This window comes from Urocampus carinirostris, chromosome 12 (genome assembly GCF_059441175.1).
Source record: "Urocampus carinirostris isolate Australia breed hairy pipefish chromosome 12, RoL_Ucar_1.0, whole genome shotgun sequence".
In the NCBI taxonomy this organism is placed as follows: Eukaryota; Metazoa; Chordata; class Actinopteri; order Syngnathiformes; family Syngnathidae; genus Urocampus; species Urocampus carinirostris.
Window position 1 is genome coordinate 35589876 of NC_142360.1, and position 21450 is coordinate 35611325.

Genomic DNA, 21450 nt, shown 5'->3' on the forward strand with positions numbered 1-21450 from the left:
TTTTGATATATAATATATAAAATTTCCAACACTGCTCCCATCTTGACCTTTTGTCCTTGAACGATTTTGCAATGGAGAAAAGGTCAAAGACGCTCACGTCAGGTTATTTGCGGAAGGGAGGAGGCCATCTTAGGCATCGACTGGAAGCTGATTGGACGATAGGAACAATGACCATCCAGGCTTCCCAAAGGGCAACGTCAAACATAAAAACAAGCACCTATCGAATAATCGTTGGTGTTTGTCCGTAACTGACACATCCATTGAGCGGCTAGGCCACTAGTTGTTTTAATGTTTTTATTTTTGTTTCTGGATGAACACAGGAAAGGCCAGCTTCAGAGAAACAGGAAAAAGTGATGCCAGGAAACGAAGGCAGACGCCCACTCCCGGCGTCTGCTAATATTCCTTTCACAACCATGAAGTCTGCGCTCCGGTCACCCGTCAAACTTCTACTTTTAGCAGGTACGGCGATTATATTTTGATTACGTTTTCTGAATTTTATGACTAAAAGCATTATTTATAAGCTAAATCCTGTCTAAAGGCAGACACAAAGAAGGGTTAACGCTTTAATTAAATCTTCTCTCAACCTAGGGCTAAAACTATGTGTATGCTTTAATTTAGAATTAAGCTCCAACGTTGCTCTAAACCTAAAGTCAAAGAAGTGTTAAAGCTTTTACTACTATGTTAAGATTTATAGCTGTTCTAAAAGTGGAATTAAAGCCTTGTGAAAGCTTTAAAGCTGGAGTAAAAAAAAAAAAAGTTTAAGCTTTAACTTTCAAGTTAAGGATTTAGCGATGGTTTGAAAGTGGAGTTAAAGCTGCTGTTAAAGGTGCCTTAAACCTGGAGTTAAAGCTGGTTTAACATGGTTTAAAATGGTATAATCCTAGAGTGAAAGCTGTGTTACAGTTTTGAACCAGCAGTTGGTTTGGTTTTGAGGTTAAGTTGTGTTGAAGAAGCTTTAACTCTCAATTTTAAGGTTTAAAGATGGCTTGGAAGTGTGTAAACTGTTAAAGAAGGTTTAAACCTGGAGTCAAGAGGCTTTAAACTTGAAACTAAAGCTGGTTTAACATGGTTTAAAATGGTTTAGTCCTAGAGTTAAAGCTATGTTACAGTTTTGAAGCTGGAGCTAAAAGTCATTAAACATTAACTCTCAAGTTTAAGATTCAAAGCCGGTTTAAACTTGGAGCTAACTGCTTCAAATTTAGAGTTATAGCTGGATTAATCCCGAAGTTAAAAAGCTGTGTGAAGCTTTAGCTATAGTTGGTTTAATTTTGGGGTTAAGTTGTGTTGAAGAAGCTTTAACTCTCAATTTTAAGGTTTAAAGATGGCTTGGAAGTGGAATTAAAGGTGTGTTAAACTGTTAAAGCAGGTTTAAACCTGGAGTCAAGAGGCTTTAAACTTGAAACTAAAGCTGGTTTAATCTTGCTTAACACAGCTTTAACCTTCAAGTTTAAAATCTAAAGATGATTTAAAAGTGCAGTTTAACCTGTGTTTAAGTTTTAAATCTGATTTAAACCTGAATTTAAAGTTGGTCTTAACCTAGAATTAAGCTGCTCTAAACTTTGAGTTATGGCTTGGTTAATCTTTAAATTAAAAAGCTGTGTAAAGCTTTGAAGATGGTCAACATCACGAGTCAAGATGCCTTTAACCACGGTTAAACCAGCAGTCATAATTAGTTTAATTTTGAGGTTAAGTTGTGTTGAGGAAGCTTTAACTCTTAATTTTAAGGTTTAAAGATGGCTTGGAAGTGGAATTAAAGGTGTGTTAAACTGTTAAAGCAGGTTTAAACCTGGAGTCAAGAGGCTTTAAACTTGAAACTAAAGCTGGTTTAACATGGTTTAAAATGGACTAATCCTAGAGTGAAAGCTGTGTAACAGTTTTGAAGCTGGAGCTAAAAGTTGTTAAACATTAACTCTCAAGTTTAAGATTCAAAGCCCGTTTAAACTTGAAGGGGTTTTGGGGTTTTTAAGGGTTATTGATCTATCTTCGTTATTCATTATCCATTATCCGTTATCGGTCAGTTCATTATATGCTACAAAGCCTAGGAGCCGGGACACTTACTCTCAGCCAAAAGGCTAAGCTAAGGTCCTAGCCCTAAAGCCTTGTTGCGATCATTGCGAATGCACCGTTCCCGGAGGTACTGCAATACCGGGCCGATGCGTGGAGTGGACAGAGCAAGCTCTTATTCCATCTCCGGAATGCAAAAATCAAAAGGCCAAGCTAAGGACCTAGTAAAAGGCCAAGCTAAGGACCTGGCATCAAAGCCTTGTTAGATCATTCCGGAGCAGTTGTACTTTCATGGTCGGCAAAAAGGCCAAGCTAAGGACCTAGCATCAAAGCCTTGCTAACTGCTTCAAATTTAGAGTTATAGCTGGATTAATCCCGAAGTTAAAAAGCTGTGTAAAGCTTTAGCTATAGTTGGTTTAATTTTGGGGTTAAATTGTGTTGAAGAAGCTTTAACTCTCAATTTTAAGGTTTAAAGATGGTTGGAAGTGGAATTAAAGGTGTGTTAAACTGTTAAAGCAGGTTTAAACCTGGAGTCAAGAGGCTTTAAACTTGAAACTAAAGCTGGTTTAATCTTGCTTAACACAGCTTTAACCTTTAAGTTTAAAATCTAAAGATGATTTAAAAGTGCAGTTTAACCTGTGTTCCAGTTTCGAATCTGATTTAAACCTGAATTTAACCTAGAATTAAGATGCTCTAAACTTTGAGTTATGGCTTGGTTAATCTTTAAATTAAAAATCTTTGTGAAACCTATAATTAAAGAGATAAAGTCTTAAAGCTGTGCGATGTAAATATTTAATTTAACTGCTGGTTTGATCTTATAGTTTAAAGTTGTGTTAAAGCCGTTATGTAAGTGTTAAAGCTTTAAAGCTGCTTTGAACCTTAAGGAATTGCTGATGCCTTAACTTTTTAATTCAATATTTAAAGATGATTTAAAGGTTGATTTAAAACTACGTTAAAGCAATACAGTATTCTTGAAAGCTACTTTAATATAAATATACATATACCGCTGCCATATCCCCCTAGTGGGAGGTGGCTAGAGTCATTTCTGACTCTGTTTGGGAGATTTATTTAGAGGAGGGGATTCCCAGCCCCCTCGCTAGACCCAACTTAGGTTTTGGGAGTCATTAGGTGACCAAACCCCCCAATTCCAACCCCTAATGCTGAACGCTAAGCAGGGAGGCAACGGGTACCAATGTTTAAGTCATAGGTATGACTCGGCCGAGGCTTGAACCACCGACCTCCCAGTCTCGGGGCGGGCGCCATTCCCCCAAGGCCACCGAGCTTTTAGATTAAATGTGTAACGCTGTGAAATCTACAAGAATTTTGACAATTTTTTTTTTTTATTCCGCAGCAGTATTAGCCGTCGTGACGTATCGGTGCGGCTGCTCAGAAATTTGCGGATGGTGCCACCCACTGGCAAGCTGCAGAACAGTCAACGGATCCAACCAGGCTTGCTTCTGTCGTCGCGGTTACACAGGGGACGGCACCACATTTTGCCACGGTAAAAAATATAAAATTTTTGCATTTATGGATATTTTTATACTCATCTCATTATCTCATGTAGCTGCACCGCTTATCCTCAGTAGGGTCGCGGGGGTGCTGGAGCCCATCCCAGCAATCATCATGGAGTGGGCAGGGGACACACTGAGTTGGTTGCCAGCCAATCGCAGGGCACACAGGGACAGACAACTCGCTCTCTCATTCACACCTAGGGACAATTTGGACCGGCCGATCCACCTTAAATGCTTTGGAATGTGGGAGGAAACCGGAGTGCCCGGAGGAAACCCACGCAAGCACGGGGAGAACATACAAACTCCGCACAGGAAGTCCGGTAGCTGGATTTAGAACTGTGCCGCATACGCGCTAACCACTGCGCTGCATTGCTGCCCATTATTTTTATACTATTGAGCCAAAATAAAGGCTTAAACCCATTGTTCCGGGTATGTACGGGTGCTTAAAATCGTTCTTTTTTAATCAATCAAAATGTATAGCCTCTTAATCTTCATATGCTACATTTCCTGTTAAGCTAGTCAAACTACAGTTGCAACATTATAAACCAAGGGAAAACCGAGAATGTAATGCATAAACGTTACGTACGATAGGAGAAATCATGATTAAAGGGACAGTGTGTCTTATTTAGCTACCCTATGTCGCAGTATTGTGTCGTGCAACCCAAAATGAGTGCTAAACAGCACGAGGAAGAATTGTGAAGCACATTGTAAAGCGCTTTGGGAGGTCTTCATTGACTTGAAAAGCGCTATAGAAATGCAGAGCATTTACCATTTATCTGAAAGTTATGATTTCAAGATTTGAAAAATGCTTAAATATTGGGTGAAGTGGTTGTAAATGCTGGAAATTGTTGCCATGTTTCTGAACAAGTCTACTTAGAATGATGCCGACATTGCTCTCTTGTGGCTTCATTTTGCCATTGCATTTCTTCTTCCCTTGTGATTGACTGCAGCTGGCATTAACTTTTACGGCATTGTCCTAGGAAGCGTCAAACCCCCCACAGCCCTTACCAAGAGGGCTGTTGCATGCTACACATAAAGGGGGCGCTATGAGATATGTATTAGGTCATTACGTATCAATTATAGAAACTTTTAATGAGCCATGCAAAAAAAAATAGGTCACATGTCCCAGTCATACATTGCAACTGAAAATTCAACACTTCCTGCTCCTGAAAATTCAAGCTACATATAACATCAGTGTTGTCGTTTGCCCGCGTCCCTGCGTCCTAGACGCATCATTATTGCTGGGGACGCATTGTGTCAAATCAACGTGCGTCCCCGGGACGCAACTTTTTTGACACCAAATTGTCATTATTACCCGATTACTTTTTTTTTTAACAAAGATTTACCGCACTCCAAACTTTTCGTCAGGCAGATCCGCCATTGTTGTTTTGGTCTCGCGCCGATCTCGGCAAACGAGATCTCGTTGCTTCGAGATGACGTTGTTTAGTGGTTGTCGAGTCAAAGAGAAGTATGCCTCCGTAAAAACAGTCGGTATTAGGTGCAAATCAACAAAAAATTGGTAATTTCTTCAGTGACGGTAATAAGTCAAAACATAATACAGAAAGTGGTAACAACAGCAATAATTTCGGCACGAAAAAACGGCGGAGAAATTCTTCAGAAGACCGCGAAGGCAAGGAAAACACGTGTGTTGAAGCGAACGATTCGACGAAAGATAAACAAAAGAATACTCCTAGCAAGAAAAGGACTTTTCTACCAAAATTATATTTCTGGTTACGCTATGAAGAGGATGATAATGGACGCTAAATGTTCTGTGACAAAAAAACTGGATTGCATAAATCATTTCAAAATACGAACTTTCAGAAAAGCACATTGGATCGGCACATCGACAATGAAAACCACAAATTAGCTATGGAAGTTCCGTTGCTGCAATTGGACCTTAAGAAGGCATTACAACTGTGGTGGGACAGCAAACCACGAAGAATATATGAACTGAAAAATCTGAAGTGATTAAAACTGCATGAATATATAGACTAATATTTCAGCAATATTATTTTGTATAATGTACAATATTTTTGTGAACTGAAAAATCTGAAGTGATAACTGATTTGTATTACCAATAAACTGTGATGATTAAAACTGAATTCATATATAGATTTACATTATATATTTGTGGCCGATTTACAATTTCAACCTCGATAACACTAAATTTTGGGGACCCATAGATCTCTGTTGGGACCCATAGATTTTTCAGCATGCGAGTCCCCGGGACCCATCACTTTTCACAGGTAAAATTAACACTGTAACATATATAGTCATTTCGCCCAACACCTACATGGCAAGAGATTTGTCTCAAAACCAAATATATTTGTGATTTACTTAAGATCTAAAACTCTTGATAAATGCACACGCAAGATTAAAAATCGCATATGTACATCACATATATACAGTGTTGGGCACGTTACTTTAAAAAAGAAACAGTTATACTTACTCACTACTTCTTCCAAAAAAATAACTGAGTTAGTAAATGCATTACTCTATAGTAGAATTAACTAGTTACCAGGGAAAAGACAGACTACAGACTATTAACCTACATGAGGGCAAATGATACACATATTATCAACATATGTTATAGAGTAGAAGTGTGTTTTAAGCTTAGATTTAAACATTTCCACTGAGGTTGCAGATCGGATCTCAGGGGGAAGAGCATTCCGCAGCACCGGGGCCCGGATGGAGAACGCTCTCAAACCTGCGGATTTCTTCTTGGCTCTTGGGATCACTAGTAGACCAGTGTTTTCAGAGCGAAGAGTCTGGACCGGAACATTAAATCTGAAAGATATGAGGGAGCAAGTCCATGCATGATTTTGTATAATACCAAGAGAACCTTAAAATCACATCTTAAGCTAACCGGGAGCCAATGCAGGTTAGCTAAAATCGGGGTCATGTGAGCAAACTTTCTTGTCTTAGTTAAAAAGCCTTACTGCAGCATTGTGTAAAAGCTGAAGGCTCTTGATTCTGGACTTCAGGAGACCAGAGAGTAGTGCATTACAGTAATCGACGGAAAGTATAATCTCCGCATCCGACTGAGACAGCATAGGACGAAGTTTAGCAATGTTGCGAAGATGGAAGAAAGCTGTTCTAGTAATATACTCAACGTATGTTTGAAAGGACACATCCAGGTCAAATATGACGCCTAAAAAGCTGCTTCAAAAACAAAGTTAAAGCTGGAATTTATGGGGGTACATTTTTAAATCTAAGGCAATGTTTAATCTTTAATGAAATAATTAACTTGAAAATGTTTTTTTTTACTCTGGAGTTAAAACTTTAAAATTGTGATTCGGAGGAATGTATTTTTATTGTATTGATTCATTTTATTTTGGCGGGATTGCTGGCAAAACATGAAAGCGTGGAAGTCGCTGTTTACGCGTGCACACTGCCAGCTATCTCCTTTTGGAATGCGAGTCACCTCTCAGGAAATCCTCTCTCAGAAAACAAGAGGAAAGGCGCCGTCCTCGTTATTCCTGAACACATTAGTGGCCCTTCACACCAAGGACAAGATTTTTTGTAACTTTTTAAAAGTAGGATTCTATACCTGTCAAGCTGTACGTTTTTGCCGTACAAAGTACGTTTATCATGCATTTTAAGACGTGTACGACGTACAAGAAAATCTGTACGGAAAAACGCAAATTTGTCGATTATGGGTACCATCCGGTATACACCGACTCAGGAAACGATTTCACCGCGGTAGCCTCTATCTCGGTATGGTTTTTTTTTTTTTGCAACCGAAGTGAGCGGTTTGATGCTACTGTGCGCGTGCGTCTGCCGCCTCGGATTTCCCATCATCCATTATTCCGTGGTAGTTGTGTAGTGAAAGGAAGTCCGTCTCTTTTCAGAGAACCGGCTTTTTCGGCTCACTTGCTTTGATGCATTATCTCATCTCATCTCTCATCTCATTAGCCATACCGCTTATCCTCATTAGGGTCGCGGGGGGGCTGGAGCCCATCCCAGCCATCTCCGGGCAGTGGGCAGGGGACACCCTGAACCGGTTGCCAGCCGATCGCAGGGCACACAGGGACAGACAACTCATTCGCTCAGTCACACCTAGGGACAATTTGGACCGGCCAATTCACCTGAAATTTTTGGGGGAATGTGGGAGGAAACCATGAATGCAAAGTGGAATAAGGAGCCAATCATTTGAATCAGGTGTGATGTACAAGGGTGGTGAAAAACTATTTAGACAAGGGTTTGTTAGGTTTTAAATATTAAAATGTATCGTTTACCAAATCGTTCAAATTAGTTATTAGTTAGTTTGTTTAACATTTTAACTAAGTGTACTCCATCGAAAATGGCCGAATTAGTCGAGTTATTCGAATTAGTGTCGTTGGAGTCTCTGGGAAGCCTTCTCTCAAGTCCTCAAGCCTTCTCCTCTCCACCCACGTCTTTCCACAAGATGGTGTCCCGTCTCCTCCCATGGGCACGCCAAAGAATCCCCCTGGGCTCCACCATCTCGGAGAAGAGCGCCGCGATGTCTGGAAAAACTCAACACAGCGGAGAGCCTTTCTCAAACAATTACCCTAGCATGCATGTTTTTGTAATGTGGGAGGAAACCGGGGTGCCCGGAGGAAACCCACACAAGCACGGGGAGAACATGCAAACTCCACAAAGGAGGTTTGATCTCATGACCTCAGAACTGCGCCGCCGTGCTGCCCTATTATTTATTATATTCTTTTTTATTATACGGTAACAATTTGTTTTGTTTTTTGACCTGTTGTTAGCTTTTATTTCCCTTTTTTCTCTTGTTCGAAATGAAGTTTCATTCATTTATTTAATTCATGGCGGGCTGGATTAAATTATCAAAATGTACCGTTTACTAAATTGTTCGAATTAGTTATCTGACTCCATTAACCAAACACAACCTACATTGGGCGGCAGTAGCTCAGGAGGTAGAGCGATCGTTTTAGGATCAAGGGATCCCAGTTTGAATCCCGGCTTGTCCGTGTTACATGTCGAAGTGTCCTTGGGTAAGACACTGAACCCCCAATACCCCCAATAAGCAGGTTAGCGCCTTACATGGCTGCACAGATCATGGCCGCTATTGGGAAATGTGAAGCAGACTGTAAAGCGCTTTGGGAAGTCATTGACTTGAAAAGCGCTATATAAATGCAGATCATTTCATTTCATTCACCCAACAATTTATGCGCACTCGTTTCTTGACGGAAAAGATGAACAAGAAAGCCGACATTTTCACACGGGGGCAGATTTAATTTCATTAACAATTTAACTAAGTGTACTCCATCGAACGGCCGAATTAGTGTTGTTGAAGTCTCTGGGAAGCCCTCTTCTGAAGTCCTCTTGCTTTTTTTTTCTCCTCGGCCCACATCTCCCCGCAAGATGGTATGCCAGCTCCTCCCATGGGCGTGCCAAGGAAGCTTCTCAAAACAACGCCTGCCGTCCTCCGTCAGAGTCCTGTTATCAAAATTCCCTATCCAAAATATTCTGCATTTGTAACAGCGTGACCTGTCATTAAACTAAAGCCCAGTCAGTGAATATCTTGCATTAAACTCAATAAATGTAACTTGTACTCAATCGTATAAAATCCTTTATAGTCAAATGTATAAAATCCTTCAACGCTCTTAAAAAAACGTCTTTGTTTCACGTCGTCTTCTGCCTCCTAGCCAATTTTCTATGTTTTGTTTTTTTCTGACAGATGACAACGAATGCCAGAACGTGACAAATATCTGCGGAGACAAAGGCAACTGCACCAACACGGTGGGCAGTTACTACTGCACTTGTTTACCCGGTTACGCTTCCACCGGACAGTACATGTTCCAGCCCAATGACGGGACCGAATGCATCGGTAAAAACAATTGTTTGTCTCACTAGGTACAATTGTCATAATCAATGTTCCCTCTAAGCTGCACGCGTGCGCAATCGCGCACTGCCTGCACATTCTCAGCGCACAAGAAAATGTAGCCAGCGCACAAAAATCAGGGCTCGAAATTGCTAATTGAGAAGCGAATTAAGTCAAAGTTACAGTGCATGAAGGTCAAAATACACGGGTTCCCCTGACGTTGTGTTCTAAATGCGGTATTTTGAAATCAATGTCAAACGAAGTTAAAAAGTAAAGTCAGTAGAGTTTTTCGAGAACCGGCTTCTTTGGCCCGGCTCACTCAAAGGAACCGGCTCTTTCGAGTCCTAAACGGCTCTTCAGGTTGTTTTTGCTTCTTTAATCCTACATGACCAAATATTATGTAAAATTGTGCACAAAATGATTTAAAGGAAGGGGGGGAATAGAACAAAAAAGAAAAAAATACCAAAATGAAAAAGTAGTGAAAAGCTGACAAAAAAGAAACAAAAGCAAGAGAAAAAAAGAAGGAAAAATTCAGAAAAAAGCAAGAAAAAAAGAAAAGAAAGAAACAAAGGAAAAAAAACTAAATAGAGAACAAAAAGACTACTTCCGCTAAAAAAATGAGGGCTCAAAATTACTCATTAAGAAGCGACTTAAGTCAAAGTTACAGTGCATGAAGGTAAAAATACACGGGTTCCCCTGACGTTGTGTCCTAAATGCGGTACTTTGATGTCGAGTCGAAGTACAACGAAGTTGAGTAAAGTTAGTAGAGTTTTTTGAGAACCGGCTTTTTCGGCTCGGCTCACTAAAAGGAACCGGCTCTTTCGGGTCCTAAACGGCTCTTCGGGTTGTTTTTGCTTCTTTCATCCCTATATGACCAAATATAATGTAAAATTATGCACAAAATGACTTGAAAAATGTGATTAAATACAGTTCTGTATCTTGCAACCGACTAAATAAGCCCCTAAAAATGTTAATATTATGCGTCAAAACATACCAGCAAAAAAAAGGAAAATCTTGTGAAAGAATTGTTGTAAAAACAAACCTTTGCAATAATACATGAGTCAATTCATTCAAAAGTGAAACATTTTTTTGTAACTGATGTCAAGTTTTGGACATGTTCTATAATGACTTAGTTTCCACACTTGGGATTGCTGTTGCTCACTGTTGTTTCAAGCGTTGCTCACCGACTTTGTCTGAACGCTCAGACCCGTGGAAAATTACAGGGAACATTTGTCATAATCCAATTTTTTTTCTACAGACGTTGACGAATGCAAACGGGGGCAACCTTGCGGCCCCAACTCGCGCTGCCATAATATAGAGGGCGATTTCTATTGCACTTGTCAGCGGGATTACGTTCCCACTTCGGGCGCCGAGCACTTTTATCCCCGGCAAGGCGGGAGATGTAAAGGTCAGTAGGAACGGGGAGGAGACAGGTTGAGGTTATTTATATACAGTAGAGCCTCGGGATACAACATGAATCTGTTTTGAGTCTGCTGTCGTAAAGTGAAATTGTTGTATAGCGGGGGAGAGAAACTAATAATAATAATAATAATAATTTCCTTTGTATTGTCATTCTTTGTAACAATGTACACAGAACGAAATGTCGATACACCTGACCCGTTGTAGCGAGCCGATGCAGCCGCAGCCAACAGAGGGCGCCGCCATTTTACTAGTACCGGTAATTGTAGCTCCGAACTCTTTTACCCAGATACAAACATGCTAATAACAAAATAGAATATAGTCAGGGTTGAGTAGAGTTACTTTAACTGGATTACTTTCAATTACTTTTGGATTACTCCAATACCAAATATGCTAATAAAAGACAAAAGAAACTAAATATGAATAAAATGATTCAATTTTGTGCAGGCTTGGGGAGTAACTGAATACATGGAACGGCAAAAATGATATTTGGATTTATTTTCATTTGGTTTCTGTCGCATTGTATGTTCGTTTTGCCGGAGATCAAAGAGATCAAAGCCAGGAGAGAAAGCTTACCACGTGTTGTGAGTCATCATTTGATTCTGTCAGGGTTTCAATGTAAATCACTTGAATTTCTAATTAGCTTGTTTTTATATTACTAAATATAAAAACAATGTTTCTCATACACACGCACACATAAAGTAACGTTTCAATAGTGAGTGTAATTCTATCTCTTGATACGTTTATCGATCTTGTATTCTTTTATTTTGAAGTCGTGTTCTTGTGTGTACTGATTTCTCTGACGCAAAATAAACCACTCCCTCTCTCTGGACCTCATCCAGGGCGAATGTAAGTTCTCCTCTGCCATCATCATGTAGAATTAAACTATATACATGTATTTCATCTGTGCAAATATAGCCATTAAACAGTCTTAATAATGATCATCTCTCACAATTCATACTTAGTTTCTTTTGTCTTTTATTAGCATATTTGGTATTGGAGTAATCCAAAAGTCATTGAAAGTAATCAAGTTCAAGTAACCCTACCCAACCCTGATTATAGTAAGTACTACTATGTGTATTCATACCTGTCAACCTGTACGTTTTTGCCGTACAAAGTACGTTTATTATGCATTTTAAGACGTGTACGACGTAGAGTAAAATCTGTACGGAAAAACGCAAATTTGTCAATTATGGGTAACATCCGGTATACACCGACTATCACCAAACGGCAAATCAATCGAGTCAAACGAGTTCGCCGCGGTAGCCTCTATCTCGGTATCATTTTTTTTTCCATTGCAGACGAAGCGAGCGGTTTGATGCTACTGTGCGCATGCGTCTGCAGCCTCGGATTTCATGTGGTAGTTATTTAGTGAAAGGAAGACCGTCTCTTTTTAAAGAACCGGCTTTTTCGGCTCAACTCATGAAAGAGAGCCGGTCTCAAACGGCTCACTTGCTTTGATGCATTATATTATGAATTATTTTTTTGTATAAAGAAGTTAAGAAAAAAAGGAAGTATAAAATGAGAAAATGAAAAAAGACAGGTTTGTGGTTATCCCTTTAATCTGTATATTACCAACAATAATTTAATGCATTCATAATTTGAATAAGAAAATGTATTATTCTACTTAATTACATTTGCATGGATTTTTTTCCTTCTACAGTGAACGTCCAAGCGACTTCATTTTTGAACTTTTTTTTATAATAAACCTCATTCATGTCGAGCAACTCGGGATCTCACAACAAAATGTTAATTAACAATATATATATATGATATAACCAGCCAATAGCATATCAACATTTTCATTATGCAGACGTAGTTAAGTATACATTTTAAGTTTTACGTTTTGCAAAAGAGTTAATTGTTAAGGTTGTATAATGGAAAAAAGGTTTTATCCCAGCGGGTCTACTGTATATTATTTAGTATTTACTGTATTTTAGTATGTTTTTTTTTTTAATTATATTTTTTCTACTTTTAGAACACCCTGAAAAACATTGCCACGATGATGTTGGGTGTATCACAAAGACCGTCAACAAGACACTGGAATCGGTGAGTTTCCCTTAATCAACAGTTTGATTGACTCTTGGACAGTAATTGCAGTAATCTACCGTATTTTCTGCACTATAAAGGCGCACCGTGTTATAAGGCGCACCTTCAATGAATGATATATTTTAAAACTTTTTCCATCCATAAGGCGCACCGCATTATAAGGCGCTGTAAGTGCATGCTGGTTTAAGATCAGGTAATTGTGCATTTTTTTAATTGTAATCCTGTGCAGTCCTTCGAGACGTTTTTGTGATTAAGGGCCATATAAATAAATGTGACTTGACTTGACTACAGTAGACGATGTAGTTACGTTATGCAACCTCTAGATGGCGCCGCGCTAAAGGGAATGTCAACAAAACAGTCAGATAGGTCGGTCAAACTTTATTAATAGATAACAAACAAGCTTTCCACAACTCCATTCACTCCCAAAATGAATAAACAGCTGTTTTATTATTTTCTCTGAGGTGAAGCATTTTCGTGACACATCTTTAACATCTTTGAACAACAGCAAGGCATAACATTTTACTTTTCCTCCATTTAGTCAACACGCAAAAAACCGTCTGATACTGTTATGGTAAATTAAACGTTTGTGCAATCGCAATATAGTGACACTCGTAATGTGCAAAAACAATAACAAGTGCAAAACAATAACAATAAAGCAATAACATAATAACTGTAAAATGTAAAACGTAAACAGCTCATCCTCATGCTTCTTCCACTTCCGCAACATCGATTCATTAATGTTAAACTCTCTTGCTGCTGCTCTATTTCCGTGTTCTACTGCGTGACTGGTCGCCTTGAGTTTAAACTCTGCGTTTTAAGTGTGTCTCTTAATAGGCGCCATTTCAGGGTCTTTATACAAACGCACAAATAAAAGAGAATCGTTGTTTAATATTTCCCAGCATGCACAGCGCACTTCTTCTTCTACGCGAAAAATGGAGTCGGTGGCTGCTTCTCTTAGTTGCGAGACCTTGCAATTCAATATTGATCCATATATAAGGCACACCAGATTATAAGGCGCATAGTCATCTTTTAAAAAAAAATAAAAAATTATGTGCGCGTTATAGTGCGGAAAATACGGTAATTTGAATATGCATTTGTTTCTTGATCTGATTCTCTTTTACCAGTTATCCCAAAAAAGATCGTACTTTTGCGGGGCTTGGAGCGGATTAGCACATTTACATTCAAAAGGTGTCTCTACTTACAAATGTTTTAGGTTACAAAGTTAATCCCAGAACGAATTACCGTACTTTCCACACTATAAGGCGCACCTAAAAGTCTTAATTTTTTTCAAAAGCTGACCATGCGCCTTATAATACAATGCGCCTTATATATGGCTCAATATTAAATCGCATGGTCTCGCAACTTACGCAACAGCCGCCGACTCGATTTTCCCCGAACGTTGAGTAGTCCGCGGTGTATGCTGGGATTTACATACCGGCGTTTCATTGGCTAACCAATGTGTCAATCATCATTTGAATCGATCGCTATTGGCTAAAGTTATTCGGGTTCAGGATAGGCTAGAGGGCCGAAACAAACCCTGCAATTGGCCGAAAAAGATGTGTCAATCAGTTAAATCGATCGCTATTGGCTGAAGTTATTCGGAGCCTCGGATAGGCTAGAGGGCCAAAACAAACCCTGCAATTGGCCGAAAAAGATGACTGAATAGCAAGCTTGCTAAACTACGCCATAAAAAAACATGTTTCATTAGTCTGTATTTGTAAATATTTTACTCTCCTGGATTTACTACACTCACGGTTGTAAGAAGACCATGATTGCGTATCATTATTGAACGTGAGAACTTAGGTGGGCTATGGGGCTTTATATTTTCCCGGTATCTTGTTTTAGAACGATCTTGATGTTGCTGTGATGAGTTGAGTGAATTAAACTCAATTCCAAGTGTTTATTGTCATATGCACAGTAAAGTTGCGAGCGAAAAAGAAAATAGAAACTAAGGAATGGTTGGCATTTCTTGAATCCCAAGACTTTAACCTTCCGAATGATATTTGAAACGATGCATTTGAGTGACATCGTACGGACACCGCATCCGCACGTGTCTACGACACGTATTTGCTTCTTTGCAAGCTTTGGGAATGTTAAGGGGGTAATCAGTTGGACTGAATCATCTGACTGTTTTGTCGACATTCCCATTGTAGCGCCTTATAATCCGGTGCGCCTTATCTATGGAAGATATAGGACCAAAAACTATTTTTTGGGGGTGCGCCCTATAACCCAGTGCGCCCTATACTGCGGAAAATACGGTAAATTCATAAGAAGAGGTACCACTGTCTTAGTGATCTCTTTCTCGGTTGACCATTGACTCAATGGTCTTCTTTCATATGTGAGTCTGTTGGTGTCTGAAGAGTCCAATCCAGAATCCACAGGTGCGGTTACAGACAAGGCATGTAAAGAGATTGAAGGATTTTATACATTTGACTATACAGGATTTTATATACCGTAAATTCCGGACTATGGAGCACACCTGTTTATAAGCCGCATCCACCACATTTTAAGAGGAAAACCGATTTTGTACATACACAAGCCGCACCTGTATATAAGCCGCATGCGCCCACATTTAAACATGTAACACAAACACAAAATTAACCCAAACCCGACTTCAAGTCCCGCGATTCAAACTAAATGTCCTTCATTAAAGTCCACAGTCTAATAATCACAGCCGGCAAAATGAACGGAAAATGGTACCGGTACTTAAGGTTTGATGCAGACCTGCAGATTCCGGGTCCTGTTGAAAGTAATCCAAGGAAAAAAGTGTATATTTCCAAAGTTAAGGGTGGGAAAAATATATCAGATGAACACATTTACTCACGCAACTCCTTTTTCTTTAACCAACTTTTTACCCCCTCTTCTTTCCTTGTCTGTCCCTCACCTTTAGCGGTCCCCACTTAAACTCGGCACCCCGCGTTTGTTCCGCCCCTCATTTTTGTTCACCCGTGCAAAACATATCAGAATAATTGTCTAAAATAAATACAAATAAATACATTACAAAATTATACAGTTGCAAATACATATTATACATGGGTTACACATATTTACAAAGAAAGACGGTACACCGAGACAGTTTTCAAAGCTTTAATAATAATAATATAGCTTTCATCCCAAACGGTGACTGTAACAGGGCAGTTAATGGTAGCAACACTCGAGCGCCGCATAAATTGGCCGCATCACTGAATAAGCCGCAGGGTTGAAAGTTAGGAAAAATAGTAGCGGCTTATAGTCCGGAATTTACGGTATTTGACTATAAAGGATTTTATACGATGGACTCATAATGCAATGAAAATTTTCACTGAGTAGGCTTCAGGTCAGGCTATTCCAAATGCAGAATATTTTGTCTAGTTGTGTTGATAACAGGACTCTGACGGAGGACGGCAGGCGTTGTTTTGAGAACAAGGCGCTGTATTGTGAGAACGATGGGCGCAAACAATTCCTTGGCACCTCCATGGGAGGAGCCGAGACGCCATTGTGCGGGGAGAAGATGGCCAATTAGAAGAGAGCTAAAGGAATTCAGAAGAGGGCTTCCCAGAGACTCCGACGACACTAATTCGGCCGTTTTAGATGGAGAACACCTAGTTAAATTGTTAATGAAATTAAATCTGGGGATAACAGGGATGGGCCAGGCGAGCGTGCCTATTTGCCTGGTTTGCTATACTGTGTTGGGTGCACTATTACATTAAGCTTTCACATTATGTTGGTGGCCCCAAACTAACTAACTTGAGGGCTGCCAATACCCCGAGGGCCATGAGTTTGTGACCCCTGGTTCAATTGTTCAATTACTGTATTTTTAATGACAGTATTTTGTTGTATCACAGCTTGCAGCGAATAAAGTGAAGGATTTTATATATTTTACCATAAAAGATTTTATATGATTAAATACAAGTTACATTTATCGAGTGCAATGAAGATTTTCACTGAGTGGGCTTCAGGTCACGCTGTTCCAAATGCGTAAAATTTTTGGCTGGGGAATTTTGATAACAGGACTCTGACAAGGCCCTGGTGACGTAGAAACGCTCTCCTGTTTTGAGTTTCTCCAGACATCGAGGCGAGGGGGTGGACCCCACGTGGGGGTTTCCCTGGCACGCCCATGGGAGGAGCCGGCACACCAGCTTGCGGGAAAAAACGTGGGCCGAGAAAAGGAAGCAGAAGTTCAAGCGAGGAGGCTTGACAGGGACTCAAGCGACACTAATTCGGCTAATTCGGCTAATTCGATGGAGTTCACTTAGTTAAATTGTTTAAGAAATTAAATCGGCCCCTGTGTGGAAATGCCGGTCTCTTGTTCATTTTTCCATCAAGAAACGAGTACCCATCTTTAGGAGAATGTAGGTTGTGTTTGGTTAATGGCGTCGGATAACAAATTTTAATTACATTTTAATATTTATTTCCTAACAAAAGGTACAGTGCAGTCATGTAAAACGGCTGTCTATCCTCACAGATGAGAAACCTGACGGAGCCTTTGAGCCTCCTGACGGAAATCGCCCGGCGTTCGTCCGGGGACCTGACCCCGGTGGAGGTCTTGGTATACGTGGAGGCCCTTAGCCAATCAGCGGCTTCGCTCGCCACGAAGGAAAACGCTAAACCCGTCGAATCCACTCTCGCCCACGCCACTCTCACGGTAAACCCGCTTTGTCGCTTTCGCAGACTTTTTCAGCCGCTGACCTTCTTGTCGGCAGAAATTAGCGAAGGCGGTGAATAATTTGGTGGAGAAGGACGAGTTGGCGGCGTGGAGCAAGATCGAAGATGAACGGCGGGATCGAACCGTTACCAAATTGCTGCGGAGCGTCGAGGAAAGCGCTTTGGCGTTAGCGAGTGACCTACGTACATCCGAACGAATTCAAGTTAAGGAGACTCAAATGGGTAAGGTTTTTGTTTATTCTTCTGCATAATACCTGCCGTGACAGTAGCCAATCTGGATTCCGCCACCTCCTCTTACGGCATTTTCACTTTACAGTATGGAATAGGGGCAGCATGGCTCAAATCCAGCTACCGGACTTTCTGTGCGGAGTTTGTATGTTCTCCCCGTGCTTGCGTGGGTTTCCTCCGGGCACTCCGGTTTCCTCCCACTTTCCAAAAACATGCATTTCAGGTGAATTGGCCGGTCCAAATTGGCCCTAGGTGTAAATGAGTGACCGAGTTGTCTGTCCCTGTGTGCCCTGTGATTGGCTGGCAACCAGTTCAGGGTGTCCCCTGCCCACTGCCCGGAGATGGCTGGGATGGGCTCCAGCACCCCCGCGACCCTACCGAGGATAAGCGGTGCAGATAATGGATGGATGGTATGGAATAGGATTTTTTTTTTGCCTCTTGCATTTTCCTCGCTATACCTTTTGAAAAAAAAAGCATCCCATAATTGTGAAAGTGCATTCGCACTGATCGCTTCTTGGCCCTGTGGCTAGGACCTTGACTCAGCCTCTTGGCTGGGAGCAAGTGTCTCGGCCTATTGGCTTTGTAGTGTATTATGATTATGACCGATAACGGATAATGGATAATTGATAAAGAATATAGAACAATAAACCTCTACAAAATCCCCCCCACCTCATCAACAAACAAAAATTCTTGACGGAAAAGATGAACAAGAAAGCCAACATTTCCACACGGCTGCAGATTTAATTTCATTATCAATTTAACTAAGTGTACTCCATCGAAAATGGCTGAATTAGTGTCGTTGGAGTCTCTGGCAAACCCTCTTCTGACGTCCTTTAGCTCTCTTCTTATTGGCTATCTTGTCCCCGCACAATGGCGCACCGACTCCTCCCATGGGCGCGCCAATGAAGCCCCCTGGGCTTCACCATCTTGGAAAAGAGCGCCGCGATGTCTGGAACACTCAAAACAACACCGAGCGTCATCAGGTCATCATCATCCTTGTTCTCGAAACAACGCCTGCCGTCCTTCGTCTGGATGTGCTGATCTATCTATTTATCTATATCTATATATCTATATACATCTATATCTATATATAATCTCTATACATAATCTCTATACATCTATATTTAACCTCTGTGCTCGTTTCTTGATCGAAAAGATGAACAAGAAAAGCCGACATTTTCACACGGGGGCAGATTTAATTTCATTAACAATCGAACGAAGTGAACTCCATCGAATATGGCCGAATTAGCGTCGCTCGAGTCTCTGTGAAACCCTCTCTTCAAGTCCTCTCGCTTTTCCTCTCGGCCCACGTCTTTCCGCAAGATGGTGCGCCGGCTCCTCCCATGGGTGTGCCAATGAAGCCCAACGTAAGCTCCACCACCTCGCCGCGATATCTGGAAAACTCAAAACAGCGGAGAGCGTTTCTCAAACAATGCCTGCCGTCCTCAGACATCAGGGCCTTTCTGTGTCGTCGGATGTGCTGACTATCTTATCAGCCTCACGTCCCGTTCCCGCCATTCCTGTAAACAATATTTTCTACAAGGGTGCCCTGAACTTTCACTGCTCATTAAATTAAGCCTACTCGGTGTAAATCTTCATTGCACTCAATAAAAGTAACTTGTATTCAAACGTATAAAATCCTTTATAGTCAAATGTATAAAATCCATGAAGTTGCCAATATGCTAACTGACTAACTAACCCCCAAAATGCCTTTTGTCTCTTCATTCAGTTAAGAATGTTCCGTGTTTAAGGCTTTGGGATTCAACAATACTGGATATATCAGTATACAATATATAATACTGTATCCATAGGTTATAGGTACCAAGGGTTGCAGTGATGCTAAATGGAAAAGCAAAAAAAAAAAAAAAACCTCACAAAAAAAGACAACTTACCAAAAATTGACTCCAGTCCGTCAACAAACCTCTCCACTAGAAAGACATGCATTTTGACTCTGCCCGGAATACTGCTCCTGTATACAGTATCCGGTATCGATCCCATCTGTACCGTCCTGTCTGGTGTCTTGCTCGTGTATCCAGTATCCGGTATCGATCCCGTCCATCCCGTCCTGTCAGGTATCTTGCTGTTGTATCGAGTATTTGGTTTCCAAACCCGTCTGTCCCCTCCGGTCCGGTATCTTGCTCGTGCATCCAGTATCCGGTATCGATCCCGTCTGTCCAGTCTTGTCCGGTATCTTGCTTGTGCACCCTGTATCCGGAATCGATCCCGTCCTGTCCAGTATCTTGCTCGTGCATCCTGTATCCGGTACCAACCCCGTCTGTCCCGTCCTGTCCAGTATCTTGCTCGTGCATCTTGTATCCGGTATTAATCCCGTCTGTCCGGTACCCTCCTTAGGTATTCAGTATTCGGTATCGATCCCGTCTGTCCCCTCCTGTCGGGTATCTTGCTCCTGGATCCTGTATCAGGTATCGATCCAGTCTGTCCCGTCATGTCTGGTATCTGCTCGTGTATCCTGTATCTGTTATCGATCCCGTCTGTCCTGTCCGGTTTCGATCTCGTCTGCCCCTGGCTTCCTGTTTTCCCGCATCTGACTTCTCTGTCTCACTTCTTCAGCCCAGCGATTGCCGAAGCACTGGCGTTTGTGTTCCCGAGCATGACTGCCCTTCTTTCCGTAAAATAAAGCTTGATGTGAAAACATTACGCGTTTGGGTCCAACGTCTGTTCGGGTTCTGACTAGAAGCCGTACGAATCTCTACCTACACTAAGGAACATGGCCATAAACTTTAGAAAAAAAATGGACTATTATTGTAAAAGGCTGACTAAAACAAGGTTAGTTTTTATTCTAAGTTTAATCTACCGTCTCCTCCCCCTCTGCATCCACCCGTTACACCAACGGACATCAGGTTCATTTTTTCTTTACATTTACATTTTTCATGTTATTTCAACATATTCATGTATGTTACACACAAGTAGTATAGATTAATTGGTTATTTGGTGTTTTCATCTGGGCTAGCAGAGGTTCAGATGGAATTAGATTTGTATCCCACCGCTATTTTCCCGAATTTCCCTTTGCGATCCCCACCTCGAAACAGATGTCGTAGTCCAGAGATTCACTTTATTACGAGTATCTATTTTCACAGAGATGAGACTATTCACAAAACGTCAAATTGCAACGTTGTCATCCAACATGGGAGGGGACGTCGTGACGCTCGTTCCCAAAACAAGCCCAAAAGAGGTCAGGAATGGTGAGTCCAGTCTTGAAGGATGAATGTATGAATGAAAACTTTTATTTCGAACATTAAAATAAAAACAGGACAAAAACAATGAGTCAACAACAAAATAATGTCACATCACATGTTCGAAAAGGGGTAGTCAGAAGCAGATGCTTATTTTTCCTACACCTTTATCTTCCTTATTAAATACATTTTATAAATCCTTTTCTCCTCTTGTGCCTAATATAACAAAATCTCATGGATATACTTATTACATAGTTCAGATATCAATAATTATAATACCGTATTTTCCATACATAAGGCGCACCGGATTATAAGGCGCTACAATGGGAACGTCGACAAAACAGTCAGATAGTTCGGTCAAACTTATTACCCCCTTAACATTCCCAAAGCTTGCAAAGAAGCAAATACGTGTCTCAGACATGAGCGGATGCGGTGTCCGTACGATGTCACCCAAAAAACATTTCTTAGTTTCCGATTTATTTTTTGCTGGCAACTGTGTGGACAGCAAAGTAAGAATTTGATTGTGCAGCGAAACGGGGTTCTTTACTGTGCATATGGCAATAAAAACTTTGAATTTAGTTTAGTTTAAATA

At 40.8% G+C, this 21450-nt stretch overlaps 1 protein-coding gene and 1 pseudogene across 2 annotated transcripts in view; one reads left to right on the forward strand and one right to left on the reverse strand.

Moving 5' to 3' along the window:
• Nucleotides 1-249: 249 nt before the first annotated feature.
• adgrl4 (adhesion G protein-coupled receptor L4) overlaps nt 250-21450 on the forward strand; it is a 33418-nt gene continuing 12217 nt past the window's right edge. For both annotated transcript variants that reach the window (XM_088349570.1, XM_088349571.1), the window contains exons 1-8: nt 250-459; nt 3356-3505; nt 9181-9330; nt 10583-10732; nt 12722-12792; nt 17237-17416; nt 17475-17658; nt 20763-20867. In XM_088349570.1, the coding sequence (XP_088205696.1) occupies nt 354-459; nt 3356-3505; nt 9181-9330; nt 10583-10732; nt 12722-12792; nt 17237-17416; nt 17475-17658; nt 20763-20867 (1096 nt within the window). In that variant the 5' untranslated portion in view covers nt 250-353. The remainder of the gene's footprint in view (nt 460-3355; nt 3506-9180; nt 9331-10582; nt 10733-12721; nt 12793-17236; nt 17417-17474; nt 17659-20762; nt 20868-21450) is intronic.
• LOC148355725 (U2 spliceosomal RNA) lies at nt 2113-2320 on the reverse strand (annotated as a pseudogene).